Below are 16590 nucleotides of genomic sequence, written 5' to 3'. Positions count from 1 at the left end.
AAAAGTCATTTTTAATGTTATATTGATTTTATGTGCAAATTAATTTGCAAATAGCAATTAATTTGCAAATATGATTTATACAACTGAAGAGGCTGTAAAGTTTTGTTTTTCTGTGCATATTTTCCTAATCGACCACAACAGTTATTAAAGACTATAAAGCTTCATTCGAAATTAGAACTTGGAAATTAGTGGTTTCAATTAGCTTAGAAGTTTGTTCCTCTAATATCAATGTTAGCATTCATAACGTCAAAATTAGTGGTAATAGTTAACAAACTTTTATCTTTTCCACTAATTATACTTCAAAATTTGTCCTTTTGGCATTTGATTATCATCCGTGAGAAATCGAGAGAAAAAAGAGAAATTGTGGTTAGAAATCAAAAGTTTATTGTTTTATAAGCTAAATATAAGGCTATTTATAAAAGCTACTATATTATTATAATATTCTCTACAGATACAACTAACTACCGCAAGTTGTTGCTAGGATATTCAATTAATTTTAATTATGTGTTTTAGACATTGTGAATGATCGTAAACTGAAGCTTCATTCAGAACCTCGCAATTAGTGGAATAAATTAGTGGTTTCAATTACACTTTATACTTTTTAGTTTGAGTATAATTAGTCGAAATGTTAAAAGTTTGATAATTTTTTTTACTAACTGAAAATGTCTACCACAAATTTTGACGTTGCGAATGCTTACATTGAAATTAAAGGAACACACTTCAACGCTAATTGAAACCACTAATTTATTGCACTAATTGCGAGGTTCTGAATGAACTGAATGGTGTAAAAGGAACAATCCCAACAAGAACAGGTATTAAATACTGTAAATATAAAAAATAATATGGATCATCATGAAATAATATATGGAAATGAATTAAATATTTAAAATATTCATCGGATTTTTTAAAATATACATGGGATTTTTTATGCTTAGGTCGACGATTCAACATAGCATAGAAAATACTACAGAATATTAATTCTATGAAACACAGGGTAGATAGATGTATTGTAATATTCGGTAGTGGAGTATTGGAAGTTCGACGTGTATTGGCCGCATAACAAATACATAAGTCTATATCAATAACTGTGATACTTGATAGTCTAAAAACTTGATTATTTCTTTTTCAAAAAATTTTCTAGTTCAAAAAGAAGGTCTCTTAAATATAGGAGAAAATAAAACGCCACAACACTGCAGACTGCCATTGGCAAATTGAAGTAACTCGAAATGTTCTAAATTGAATTCAATTCTTGCATCTAGCGTATAAAATAAGCTTTGGTATAATAGTTTTGGTATGTTACCCCCAAAGGGATGTACTAATTTATATAGGTCGCTATTGTTGTGCATAGGCATTATGCACTTCCAGTCCGCCGCTCGACGTTTCCACTAGGGATTTGCGGGACGCGCTCAGGGAGCACTGATCGGGCCGATTCTTCCTCGGAAGGGTCGTCGAAGTTTGTTCGAAGTTATTTTCTCTTGGTTTCCATATGGGAGATCCTGAAATTTGATATTTCATTAAAGTATCTACTAATTAAAGATCTACATATATTTATATTAAAAAATTAGTGGAGTCGAACGATATCAATTTAAAATAGTGTATAAAAAATAATAATGAAATTATATAAGAATTCTTGCCACTTAACTGCTGATATAAAAATTTAATTCCACGCTGTGTTTGTCATAGTGTGGATCAACCTGCTCTCACTACCGGTTTCGGAGCTCTACTCCATTATCAGGTGAGCTTGGGGAGATCCACAAGATGACAACCACAGCGCAGAGTAGTTAATTCCGACTTGTCGGAAAGTATCGGTTAGATATTAGACAGTTAAAGCAAGGCCCAATACGTATACGTATCTCTCGACACGTAACGCAGAAACCTACGTTACGTCTGCCGTTGCGTTGTCGTGTAAACAAGAGTTAAAGCAAGTATTTTGACATACGTAACGCAAATGGTACATTTGTAATTCTAAATTATTTTGTGAAACAATTTATTTAATTTTAAAACTTAAAATGGATGTCTATTATTTCATTGATTCCACATTAAATTTATAAAAGTTGGAAAAATGAAGAAAATTATAAATGGAAATTATTTTATTACAGAAAGTAGTCCTTACAACTTAAAAAAATGCTCTTAGTAATAAAAAACAGACACAGTTTTATGATTATTTATTAGATTCCATCTTTTAGAATCCTCATATGGATTTTGGCTAAGAACTAGCATTTAATTAAATAGATCCCAAAATGAGTTTATTATGATGCTTAATATTTTCATACTAATTTATTGTAATAAAATAGGCCCAGTTTTGTTACACTGGCCCCAAAATTTATTAAATATCTTAATTACTAGCCAGTTGTGGAAACGAGTTGTTTGTGAATTTGTACGTTCGGCATCATTCGGATGAAAATCGAAACTCCTTCGGCTCGATACGTTTGCGTTTTGTACGTACGTTAAGGCACGTAAAGATACGTATCACGTATCCGTAAACGCAAGTGAATTTCTCACTGCGCAAGCGTACATGTCAAACGATACGTTTACGTCTACGTCTTTGGCCGTGCTTTAACTGTCTATTAAGTTCCGAACGGGAATAGCGGCCTGCGTGCAATGGTAGTACTTTCGTACCACCGAGGCGCAACTATCAATAGTAAAAGGATGGTAAAAGGCATTTTTTCAGGCAAGCCAAATTATAAAATGGAAAACAAATTTCTTGCAGTATAAGTATATAATAAAATTATATAAGAATACTTGCCACTTAACTGCTGATATAGAAATTTAATTCCACGCTGTGTTTGTCATAATGTGGATCAACCTGCTTTCACTACCGGTTTCGGAGCCCTACTCCATCATCAGGTGAGCTTGAGCAGATCCACAAAATGACAATAACAAAATGGAAAGTATCGGTTAGACTCTGCGCTGTGGTTGTCATTTTGTAGATCTGCCCAAGCTCACCTGATGATGGAGTAGGGCTTCGAAACCGGTAGTGAGAGCAGGTTGATCCACATTATGACAAACACAGCGTGGAATTAAATTTCTATATCAGCAGTTAAGTGGCAAGAATTCTTATATAATTTTATTATATACCTATACTGCAAGAAATTTGATTTCCATTCTAAAAAATAATAATGTATAAAGGGAGGTTCATATACACGCCAATTGAGAATATTGTTGTTATTGGTCGATTTAAAAAAAATACAGTATTATTGTTAATAAAGTATTAAATTATTCTGGTGGTTCAAAATACATATATTTACTATCAGAATATAAACGAAAATAAAATAAAAAAGTTTTATACCATGAGCCGGTCTCGAACTCGGACTCCTCGCTTCATAGGCGGAATCTCTACGCGCCGCGCTCTGGAGACTTGCTCGATTTATTTCAATACTAGAATTTAACGGACTAAATAAAAAATAGGATCTTCTTCCGATGCGCAGCAGTGAACGCCACGTATATCGGCAGCCCGACGGCCCACATGCTGTTCCAATCCGATATATCAAAGAGCCAGCTTTCTTAAAATATTTTCTCGAAAGCGTTGCTAGCTCTTAGACTAAAATGTTATGGATCGCGTACGTTGTACGCGATCTGGCGCTGCTATAGCGGTTGCTAAAAAACAGCCTTTTTATTAAGACAGAATTTTTTTTTGTCAAAGTCAGAATCATCAAAAATTCGAAAATCTTCTAAAATTTAAACGCCCTCATTGAAAAAATACTGAAATCTGTTTTAAAGCGTTGATTTTCAAAGTAATAATTTTGCTATCTTGTGAGTTTCTTGTAAATTTAATTTACGCCAACCCGTGATAATTGTGGAAAAGTGGTATTAAAAAAACTTAAACAGCTGTGTGATGCTGTGTGAACTGTAAACAGCAGAAACCATCGTTGCATAAGATCGGTTTCCAAAAAATAATTCTGGGTCACATCATTCACGGACATGTTCGCTGGTATACTCGTTAATATTTGATTTAGATCAATTTAGATTGATCGTTCGCAGAAGTATAATCGGCACGATTTTACTGCTGCAGTTAAAAGTTTCGACCTGCGATCCAATACAATTCAACTCGGTCGGTTGTACACACACACGATACAATATTGTCAATTGTCGTCCGATTTTGTCGTATCCAACATAATCGTACTGCGGCGTAGTATCGTGAGTGGCCCGCTTAATTCACAACCAGGTTTGAGACCAGTTGGAAACAGACGGTACGTAGAAACATATTGACAACCGGTTGGATATTGCTGTGAGAGAAAAGAATAGTTCTTAATAGTCTTGTTATTTACAAAAAATAATAATTATGAAAATAACAACTCTGATAACGATGCGCTGATGGCGACAGATCACGAGTACAATAACATAACTCTGTATAAAGCGTAAAGGCGCATTCTCGCGATTCGTCTACTTGGCAAGTATCCCCACCAGTCCAATATTGACAAGTGCGGCGCTCACACGACGCACACTGATCAAAAATCGCCAATTCGTGATCAAAATTAAGATCTTCTTAACGAAGCAATATAGGTAGGCCAAATGTCAAATACATTATGTTTAGAAATATATAATATAATGCAGATATCTGTAATGCAATTTTTTGTAAAAACCAACCCCAAGCGAGGGGTGAAACTCTAAGGGAGCGTTATTGTAAATTCACGGCCGAATACCATACCATTAATACCATCCATATTAAGACAGACTTATAAAAAGGAGATTTTCATTAGCGTAGAATTTACTAATTTTACGAAAAAAATTGTTCATGGCGAGTAGAAAGGTGTGATATAATGAACACAAAAATGTAAAGTAAATGGACTTTCCAAATTGGAAGAAAAAGAAAAGAAATATATCTATAGAATAGATTTATGTATTTAGTAAAAGTAATCCCCAAACAGAAATTAGTAAAACGACACGCAACGATTATGATGAAAAAAAATGTTTACAGAGAAACATGGTATATTATAAATAATTTTATGGTATTTGTAATTAGTTAGTCACTTTCGCTGACTGAAAATTCCTCGTTGACGAGCTGTTCCTTTTCCTCGTTATCTTGTTCTTCAATTCAATAACCAATAAATCTCTAAGTTCATTTTCTACTTTGGTTTTCTTGTAGTTCTTGGTAGAATATGAACTTGTGTATAGATCAGAACTTAGCAGTAAACGGTGAAAAAGATCCTCGTTTACTTTAAGCGCATTAAACTTCCATGAAACTTTCTCTGTACCTTCTTATATCCTTGTTTTTTTATTCTTGGGCCTCTTCGGACAATTCTCCGATAGGAACCATTCTTCACAAAGATTGATCCATGAATGAGAATTTTGTGGACTGTTGGGGGCAAGTATAGTTATTGATGCATATCAACGCGATTGTGTTAACGCGCAGGAACAAAGAATCACGACTGTCTTACACAAGGGGCAGACAGTGGCAGCTGCACTAACAATTATGATGTTCATAATATTCCAAATAATATTGTAATGTAAATTTTAGCATGTCCATCTTGTGTTTCACTAAATATATTCTACGATTTACTCATACATTTTACGTAGATGGCATGTTATTAATTAATTAATAAATTACACAATTACTAAGCAGTATTTTGATAATTATAAGTATTCAAAATAAAGAAGAAAGACAACTCTTTCATATCATATATATTAGAGACGACACTAAAACTCACGATACCCTAGACAAGGAAAGAGAGTCTCTCTTTCCTTCTCCAAGGACAAAATACTCGGAAGCTGAACCGCGCAACCGCGGTCTACGTCAAACTCAGCTGAACTTTACCGCTGATGGACTTTGTAAACAACGGCATTTTTATAAATATCATAGTAAATATGGCCCTATTTAAAAACAAAGTTAAAAACATTACAGCATTCCTGTATTTTTAAATAATACCAAAAATACTAAAAGCACTTTAAAGAAGATTTACAATTTGTGAATTCATTGAACATTGATTCATAGAACTTTGATAACTAATATTACAGACTGGATTATTTTTAATTTGTGTTGTTTCACTTAATTTTGTGAAAAACACTATAATAAGAAGAAACGTATTATTTGCCCACTGTGTAATAAATCTGGTAGTCTGTATAGTTTGTCGAAGTTGCAGTGTATTGCAACAACTATGAAGTAAAATTGGAAATGGAAACGCATTACTTTGCCTATGACTTTACCACAAAAGAAAGTTATAAACCGTGGTACGAAAAACAGAAGATCAAGATAAATTATGCATTCGCCAAGTCAAGAAAATATAACGACTATATGGAAAAAAACTTACAATTATTATTGTAATCATAGTAAATCAGTCAGTCAAAAGAAACACTATGTCAAATAGTCTCTTTATTTTTAGGACACATTACACATTTGTTCTAAACAATTCTTCTAAATGAACAGAGAAGGCCAGTAGTTCAATAAAAAGATCATAATAAATGAGTCATAAAAGGAAAATGGATAAGCAAGAGTTATTCCCAACAAAGTGAAAGAGGTTATTGGTTTAAGGCTTTATTTATTTTGTTTTTGGTCTTACTTAAGTAAATATGTATTGACTGTTGGTTAAGGGTTTTATATTTATTTTATACTACTTACTACCTGTACAATCTGGTAATGTTTATTGTTAAAATTATTGTATTGTATTGTTGCAATTTTTGTATTTTCTTGACCTAGAACACCCATAAGTTTCTTGCAGTTTCTTCTTATAGGCCGTAATCGAAACTGCAACATATTCTAATAAAATTAGAACTATAAATTTGTTTTTTATTTCTAATATGTTACAGTAATTAAGCTTAACAAATTTTCCCAAAACGTTTATTTCCCCATGAAAATGTGATTCAATTTAAGAACTGATATTTTAATAAAAGATTTCAACTTGATTCGGAACATAATATTTCTCTGCCCTGTACTGTATTACAAATTTTTCTAACCAATCTTCATTCATATGTAGGATATAATGATAATTGATAATAACTAGAATAGAATTCGAGAATATTGAGCTCCCTTCAAGTAAAGCTATGGTTCTCACTTATGCATCAAATTAGATAGTGATCATGCAATCTGTAAATGAAACAATTTTTAATTTACACCAATCATCAATGCAACTTTGACTAAAATCACTTGATGTAGGCAATATAGGTATATTACCTCTGATATTACCAAATATCAGCCAAATACATTCACCACCTTCCTTCCAAATAATGACAAATTACATTTCGTAACTTTAACTTTAATGATATTTGTATGTTTTAAAAATATATGAATGCAGATCAGTTTTTAAATAATAGCCATATTTCTAAAAATAGACTAGAAACTATAAAAAACAAAATGAACAACCAAAACAGTCAACTGTACTACTGTTAGCAATTTCGCATAATAAAATTATTATTGTTCCGATTCTCGATTATTCATAATGTTCAAAATTCCCGCAAAGCGCTTCTCGCCGAACAAAACCGAACTCTCCGTGTAGGATCCGAATGCTTCCGAGGTTTTCGTGAGTTTTAGTGTCGTCTTATATATTAGGATGTGATTACTTACGCTACTTAAGTATGAAAATTCTAAGAAAATGACATTGTTTTATTTATATCGTGCAATTCAAAGAAAATTATTGATTTTGGTCAACTTCGGATATGCAGAAATATTTTTTGGGAATAAATGTCAAATAGGTAACTTGTTCAGAACTCGAGTAACACATATAAAATTACAATACTTTAATTTGAATTTCGTATGAAGAAATTCAATTCTTGAATTTCGATCACGGATTTGCGATTTTTGATCAGTGTGGCGACGTGTCCATTTCAACAAGTACGCCAGCACAAACATTGTTTAAATCCTAGGCAAGTCAACAGTATAGTCGCATCGATGGATAACGGTCGTCCCGAAATTGTCGTTGCTAGTGATTCTTTTTTCTTTTTAAGTTTTTTTACTGTACACTGCAATACGATTTCTATGTTCTTTATGTTTAGCCATCCATATGAATCCATATGGGTTCATTTTCGTATAAATCCATAAATTCCAAAACATCATTTGAAGACTACACGGGAAAACCCAGTTTTGTCCATTTTAATTGGAGCCGAGAAAAATGCAATTTAGTGTTTTTAAAGAAATATGTAATTTTCCGTTGAATAATTAGAAAAATATATATTACTAGCAATTCTGTATTATTAATATTGTGAATTATCGCTGAATTATTATATTCTGAAATACAGAAATAAACATGTCACATTGCAAAACAAAACAGGGAAAAACCAGGGATGTCCAATTAAAGGTTGTATAAAACCTATATCTAAACTATTATTTTTTGTAGGAAGAAAATTAATATTTAAGTAGGTTTTTATTACAATACATAAATTTATAACATACAATACTAATAGCTTGCATGTTTGTCGCCCATGCGTAAGTACATCTCTGGTTTTTACCATTTATACGTGGACTACTCTGGTTTCTCCTTTGTACGGCAAAATAACCAAGCTGTAATATCTCTGTGACTAAGCGTATTATTGCTTTCTTTTTTCTAGAATGGCGTTAACATTTGTCTATAAAGTTGTATCGCTATCTTAATTTTTATGAAAATGTGACATATCTGGTTTTTCCCGTGTAGTCTTCACTTGTCCACTCCATTTATTGCTGGGAGAACGATTTAAGTATGTCGCCAATATTGAAGTTATTAATGTAAATTTTATATTATATAATCTATTATTCTTTTAACGTTTTAAATTATCCGCAATTAACTCGAAAAACACTACGAACCGGAAATAAACGGGACGTACTTTATAATAGTGCAATTATTTGCGCAGTCGCTTTTTTGCGCCTTGGCAAGTATAAACAAGACTGGCTAAGTACACTTGGCAAGTGTACGAATAATTATTGTGAACCTTTGACTCGGGCTATATTTACCCACAGTGAGTGGGGACGTGACGAGTGACCAAGGAAACCGTTCTCATGACATGGCAAGTATATACCAATAACAAATGTTTATCAAGTACACGAGTCGTGAGAATGTGCCTGTAGACGATCTTTTACGTGACGTGCAGGTAAATATACTCACGGTGGTTTGTCATTGCTTTGCGAGACATAAGCAGCTAAATATATATTTATGATTACATAAATATAGTGACCGTACCGGCTGGTATTTTAATATGGTAATCTTGGGTCAGCGCTTAAATACACTTGCCGCCGAGCCACGGCTGGCCATATATGCAAGCTTTACTAACTTAAATAAAACATTCATAACAGTAAATTTTTAATAAACAGAGGTAAACAGGCTTAATAATAATTGAATCTTACCCAGCTCTTCCATTTGTATGGGGTGAAAGGTTTCGGGAGGGTGAGACGACTGAATTAGACGTGCCTGACTTCCTGTGCTTCCTGCCGAAAGAGTTGATGTAGTGCTAAATCAGACACAAAAATAAATTTAACCCTAGCGCAGTTAACGCACAAACAAAGCAGTAATAATACGAGCTATTCAATGAGAAAACAATAATCGGAAGAATTCTAATAGTAATATAGCAGAGCATAATATTATAGCATAAATGAATGTGGCTATCATTGAAGAGAGATTACTAAAGAAGACCAAGAGTGTGTAAAATCTATCGAGACGTATTGGTCTCTCATGCCAATTAGATACCGGATGAGATCGGATATCTCGTGAGTAAGAGTCTAAATATGGCTGTGGACAGCGTTTCGGATACCGCGTGAACAAAGTAGAGCTATCTAGGTTATAGTAGTAATATTATATATTAGCAGCAAAAATGAGACGTTAGCTAAATTTTAAGGTAGAAGTTGGGTTGGGGCGACGACGCGACGGTCCAGCTTCCTAAAAAGTTTAATAAGTGAGTACTTTAAAGCTTCATTCAGAATCTCGCAATTAGTGGAATAAATTAATGGTTTTAATTACACTTAATACTTTTTAGTTTACGATCATTCACAATGTCTAAAAAACACAATTAAAATTAATAAAATACCCTAACAACAGCTTGCAGTAATTAGTTGTATCCATAGAGAAAGCCTAATATTTAGCTTATAAAACAATAAACTTTTTGGTTTTTAACCACATTTTCTCTTGACGGATGATAATCAAAGGCCAAAATGACATTCTTCGCAAATTTTGAAGTATAATTAGTGGAAAAGTTTGTTAACTTTTTCCACTAATTCAAAATTCCTACCACTAATCTTGACGCTCTGAATGCTTACGTTAAAATTAGAGGAATAAACTTCTACGCTAATTGAAAACACTAATTTATTCTACTAATTGCGAGGTTCTAAATGAAGCTTAAATTAGTGTCTCCTTTTGCAGCTAAGGCTAATCAGGACGGGGCCTACTTTGTTGGCGCAGAATCCAAACCACAATCCTCAACTGCATCATTGTCTAAACTAAGTGTATCTAAACTTCAGAGTGTCTAAATCAACTCACTCAAATTACTCACGACATATCCGATGTAATCGGTCCTCGAACCGACGTGATTTAATAGATTTTATACTCTTGCCCTGGACCGATAACTCGACCGAATGCCCAGACGTTCACCCGTCCATACACTCGCATCGTTTAACGTCGCTTAACTTGGGATGATCTATCGGAAACCAGTGTTTTGGTGTAGTTGGGCAGTTATCCCCTTAAAAAGTTTATAGTTGAATCAAAGTCTTTTTGCCGCTAGTTCTAAGTTAGACGGGACCTACTTTGTTTACACGAAATTCGAACCGCAGTGTGTGAAGGAATGTCAATGCAGAGATAATCGAGGAGATTTGAAATTTGATACCTTTATGACAACATTACCTTGGAAATATAGATAAGAATCCCTAAAGCAAATGTCCAGTTTGAAAAAGTAATTCTGGCATAATTCTTAAACAGGTGGGTATTGAAGAAAATAAATTATTCAGTTGCCTTGGATGAAAAGTGCGTCTCTTCTAAAGGAAATTAAACTTTATAGGAACTATAACTTTTTATGAACAAAAATCTTCCTCTGACCTCACTAGTAATAGTAACCATCTAAAGTAACGAATCCTTAATTATCTAAAGAACTAAAGGAAGCCTTACTGGAAAAAGACAATAGTCCAATTAAATATTTTTAAAACTATCGGCAATTGACAGGTTTTTCTTCAGACTAAAAGCCACAAAATGCATTTAACCTGCTTATTAGGAACTAACCACTTATATAAAGGGTATTCCAATAAGCGGTTTCGGATGTTGATAACGAATAAAATAAAAGTTTCATAACATACCTACCTAAAAGTTATTTATGACAGTGTACAATTAAACGTACAACATCTGCCAAATGGCCACCGCGGCTTGTCTGGCAGCACACAATTTTTTTGTTGACATTTAACTGCTGAACATATTTCTGGAATTATGTCGCGAATTATTCGCCTAATATCTTCTTTCAATTGTTGAATGGATTGTGAATTATTTTCGTAAGCTTTGCTTTTCACATAGCTCCACAAAAAATAATCTAGCGGCGTCAAGTCGCATGACCTAGGTGGTCAATTTACGTACCCATTCCTGGAGATAAGCCTCTCTCCAAACTGTGTACGAAATAAATTCAATGTTTTACCTGCTGTATGACATGTCGCACCATCTTGTTGGAACCATATATTCTCTATATGTTCGTTTTCTTGATACTGGACTTGACGTCGCGCCGCGCCGCTGGATTATTTTTTGTGGGGTTATGTGAAAAGCAAAGCTTACGAAAACAATCCGTAAACGCATTCAACAATTGAAAGAAGAAATTAGGCGAATAATTCGTGACATAACTCCAGAAATGTATTCAGCAGTAGGCAATGGAAAATTCTACCTACAAAGAATTGTGTTCTGCCAGAGAAGTCCTGGTGGCCATTTTCCAGATATTGTCTTTCATGTATAATTGTACACTGTTTAGCTACGTTCTGCCATAAATAACTTTTATGTATGTTATGAAACTTTTATTTTATTCGTTATCAACATCCGAAACTTTTTATTGGAATATCCTTTATTATCTAAAGAATGAACAATACATAATATATAACAATTTTGCAGACTAAAGCTTCATTCAGAAAATCCAAATTAATTAGTAGTGAAATAAATGAGTGGCTTTAATTAGAGTAGAAATTTGTGCCTCTAATTTCAATTTCGGCATTCAGAACGTCAAAATTAGTGGCAGCAATTTTTAGTTAGTAGAAAAAGTTAACAAACGTTTAACTTGTTCTACTTATTACACTTCAAAATTTGCCAGTAATAAATGTCATTTGACTTTTGATTATCATCGACCAAGAGACATTGTAGTTAGAAATAAAAAGTTTACTGTTTTCTAAGCTTAGTTTCTAAGCTTATATAACGTCTTCTATGGATAATTTTCATTGTATTTTTAGACATTATAAATGGTCGTAAACCCTCAAGTATAAAATATAATTGAAACCACTAATTTATTCCTCTAATTTAGAGGTTCAGAATGAAGCTGAACAGAGAAATTAAACTTTCAAAAAGGTAAAGTAGTTCGTTAAATAAGTAGCTTTATTAAGAGATTACTATCGCTGGGCGTCTTTCAGGTCAATTTGATGATAGCCCCTAGCCTAAGCAACTAAATGCTAATCCTATAATATGCTAATATGCGCCTAGTAGTTATTAAGACTAAAGCGGTCATGATTTCTATTAAAAAGCAATTAACCTGTAAAATATAAATTTACTCTTACCTTAAAGTAAGATGATTTGGTGTTCTACCTAAAGTAGCTTTAGCTTTAATACTGCCCGTTTGTGAATCTTCTTCACCTTCTGATTTGGCTCCGGACTCAGTTTTTTCATGATTTACCATTTTTTGTTTTGGAGCATCTGCAATTCAATGTAATTTACTAATTAATATTATTACTCCAAATGCAGATGAAGAACTTTTGTCTAACACTGGTTTGTGCTATCCAAGTCGACACTTCTTACACAAATCATTTTGCAAATATGACATGATTGGTCATATTTATTTATTTCTAAACATGGAGAATAACAGAAAAGGTTTACATTATTTGTGCACAATCGATTTGCAAATTCATTAAAGTCGGGATGAGAATTTGGGACTGGTCTCAGATATAATATTAATACAATACTTTCAAGTATACGATTAGTTACCGTCATAGTTACCGCGATATAATAGTTACCGATATAATTCAGAAAGTGGCTAAGATGAAGTGACAATAAGCTGGACATGTTGCTAGGCTGAATATAGACAGATGGACGCATAGAATAAAAGTTTGGATGCCAAGACAAACTAAAAGAAGTTTAGGACGTCTATAGATACGTTGAGTGGAGGACATTAGGGAAGGTGGTTAAATACAGCACAAAACTGGGAGACGTGGAAAAGGATAGGAGAGACCTATAATATCCAGGAGTGGATGAATACAGGTTGAGGAAAAAGAAGAAGAATACTGACAGTAAAACATTACTGTCAGTTTTACTCTTTTTGATGATGTTTTTTACAGGAAAAGAAACAACAAAAATAGTAAAACAGCCAGTAAAATCAGCCAAAGGCTACTGTCTGTCTCAAGTGTCCCCATACCTACTCTGGAATTCATCAGGAATGACAAGCTCTTGCTCTGTAATGATTGGATGATGGGAAACCACTATATTGAAAATTTAATATGATGGAGCATTTCTTGAGCTGGTTGGTAATCTAATAAAAGGCTGTCTTGATTATGATGAGAAATTAGTGGTGATACTGTCACGAATACTGATGAGAATTAGTGGTGATCTATTCTATCTGTCAGGTAGGGCTGCATGGTAAAGCTTAACATAGTTGTAACTTGATATTTATGATCACCAAACCAAACCCACATATCGTATGTTAACTTCGAAAAATTAATGTCAATGTCAATCGAAGATGATATTTTATTTTATTTCATTTCATAATGTATCATTGTTTACTACTTTCGAACAAATATAAATAGTTCTTATGTACAATACACCAGAATATGTACGATTTTGAGTAATTAAAATGTACCTGCTGAATCACCAACTGTTTTACTTCTGTTTCTAAAACTCCCCGAAGATTCGTCAGTTTCCTGATTCATATTGTCATAATCGATATTTCCAGCAGAGTGTCTCTGGGATTTGTGTGTTTTTCTTGTTTTTCCAAGCGTATGGGACCCTTGAATCACTACGTGCTGTTTTGGTCTTTCAAGCGTTTGACTAAAAAGGTAATCGTTAAATCATATAGATAACAAATAAATGTTACTTACCTGTTCATATGGTCTGTTTTGTGTCCTGTAACTAACAATATGCCAGGACCTGTACCTGGTTTAGTTGATGGTATCGACATATTTCTAACAGATTCCCTGATTATTTGTCGTATTGTTTTTAAGAAGGCATTACGAAATTCGCCGGTACTGAAACAAATAATATGTTAAAGTAGGCTTTTAATAACCTAAAACTAAGTATGGATAATGAAAAAAAAAGAATTATAAATTATTATAAATATTCATTCTTAGAGGGTAAAATAGAAAACGAAATGTTTTTTCTAATTAAAAAGTAATTGTAGGAAATCCCCCTACTTAGGGAATACATACTAGGGTCGGCATTTCTGGTCTTGGGGGCCGCTTTTCGTGTGTGTGAAGAGTACGGTCAATGCGCTCACTAAAATAAGATATACTGAATAAAGAAACAAGGGAAAGTATTTTCCCAAGGGCATGGAATCTAGCATTGGATAAGTGTTTATGTAATAAATATTTCGCATTGTTGCTCTCTCCGACTTACTAGATCACCACAGCGATTCACTCCTATACATGTAAATGCCGATCCAAGGTTTTGCTTGCCAGTAGGGTATAGTGGAAATAAAAGTTTTTGTAAAAATGCGTTAGTATCTAGTCTAGAAGTATGCATTTTGCACAAGTAACAAGAACAAAATAATTTTCTTAAAGGGAAAAATAAGATATGAAAAGTTATATGGAAAATTTGTTAGATCTGGGAAAAGAAAGATGAAATAATAAATTTTTATTTTCTGAGCACCTATCCAAAATGTTTATCTTCCTAAGGGGTAAAATAGGAGATGAAGAAGTAGGTATATAAAAATTCGTTACATCTCAGTCTAGTAACATAAAATCTTAACTTCAGTCTAGTAACATAAAATCTTAAGTATTTAGAAGTTTTAGTTTTACGCAAATGCGAGTTTTTACCTATATGACTAAAATTAAAATGCAAACATACCTATTTGACAAAACATAAATTTTCTCAGATCGCCTTTGCAATTGACTTCTTAAGTGAATCAACTCCCACAAGAAATGAGAGTCCATATCCTTGGCCGAGGAAGCTCTAACTTGTACTTCTGTCACCGGAATAAGTACTTGATATCTGATAATTTCTACTTCTGAAGACGGTCCTTTATTAGCCACCCCCTGGAATTACGTTCAATATTATAGGTACTTTGAAGTGCATTCAATATAGTACAATATTATTGTTAATTGCTATTTTTAAAGATTTAAAATAAGTTTATAAGTATTTTAGTAACATGAATAATTAATAATGAAAAGTAGAAAAAATTGTTTTTATCTGGACAAAAAAATGCAGAAACATATAAATTAAAATATAATTTTAATACCATTAATTTCTTCTTTTGGCGAAGCCTTTCTTTACATAGGAAGACAACAGCTGTTTTGAATACAAAACACATCGCATGTAGTTCTAAACCTTTCTTGATTTTTCCCAGAAAGTCCGAAATATTTAGCCATTCCACGCCGCCATAATAAAGTAGGTCGCCAGGGCTGAGGTCTATAGACTAAAAAAATAGATGTATTATAGTAAGTTTATCAAATTCTGTTTTAAAATTCACAATTTTTCGAAATTTAAAAGTAGTATATATGTTACCGTTAAAATGGATACTTGGCTAGTTACCAACAAACACAACCACCACCGCAAACTAACATCTAACCCACAAAATAACAGCGTTTTTTGTAAAATAGCTGGCTAGTTTGAGAACTAGCCAAGTATCCATTTTACAACAGCTTAAAAACAACAAATTAGCTGGCTGTGACGCGATTCCGGCGAAAATCTATAATTGTGCAAGTAAAGAACTTATTGCTCATCTTAAGGCTCTCTTCGATGTCATATGGGAAAGCGGAGGGGTACCTCAGGACTTTCGAAACGCGAATATAGTGAATATATTTAAGAACAAAGGAAGTGCATCAGACTGCGGAAATTACCAGGGCATTTCACTATTGGCTATCGGAGGAAAAATTGTTGCAAAAATGATGTCAAAACGCCTGCACCCATATATAGAAAAAATTCTTCCAGAATCGCAAACGGGTTTTCGTACCAACTGCGGCACCGTCGATTCCATATTTTCCATCCGCTAACTACAGGAAAAAGTAAAAGAGCAGCAGTATAAACTTTATGTTGCATTTATCGATCTAACAAAAGCCTTCGACTCTGTGAACAGAGATGCGCTTTGGGAGCACCCAAAAAAGTTTTTACAGTGTGTAAAAGCCTCCATAACAACAGCAAGTCAAGAATGTCACATCATGGATCACTGAGCGATCCCTCAGTTTGATTTCGGATAAGGTCAATATTGACTCTGAAATTCAGCACAGGATCAGCAGCGCCTCAAGAGCATTCTGGAAATTAAAAGACAGGGTTTTCTACAATCATGACTTGAGTACAAAAACGAAACTTGCAGTGTACCCAA

At 33.4% G+C, this 16590-nt stretch overlaps 1 protein-coding gene across 1 annotated transcript in view; it reads right to left on the bottom strand.

Annotated features, from left to right (window-relative positions):
• Window positions 1-706: 706 nt before the first annotated feature.
• The window catches only part of LOC115883013, a 638791-nt gene continuing 622907 nt past the window's right edge, over window positions 707-16590 (bottom strand). Inside the window, exons 31-37 of the mRNA XM_030901288.1 lie at window positions 15508-15684; window positions 15117-15304; window positions 14153-14299; window positions 13915-14102; window positions 12623-12758; window positions 9248-9351; window positions 707-1496 (exon numbers count right to left, since the gene is read on the bottom strand). Coding sequence (XP_030757148.1) covers window positions 1333-1496; window positions 9248-9351; window positions 12623-12758; window positions 13915-14102; window positions 14153-14299; window positions 15117-15304; window positions 15508-15684 — 1104 coding nt within the window. The 3' untranslated portion in view covers window positions 707-1332. The remainder of the gene's footprint in view (window positions 1497-9247; window positions 9352-12622; window positions 12759-13914; window positions 14103-14152; window positions 14300-15116; window positions 15305-15507; window positions 15685-16590) is intronic.

Source organism: Sitophilus oryzae, unplaced genomic scaffold (assembly GCF_002938485.1).
Source record: "Sitophilus oryzae breed Bouriz unplaced genomic scaffold, Soryzae_2.0 scaffold_1801_pilon_pilon, whole genome shotgun sequence".
NCBI lineage: Eukaryota > Metazoa > Arthropoda > Insecta > Coleoptera > Curculionidae > Sitophilus > Sitophilus oryzae.
This window is presented reverse-complemented; position numbering and strand designations above follow the sequence as displayed.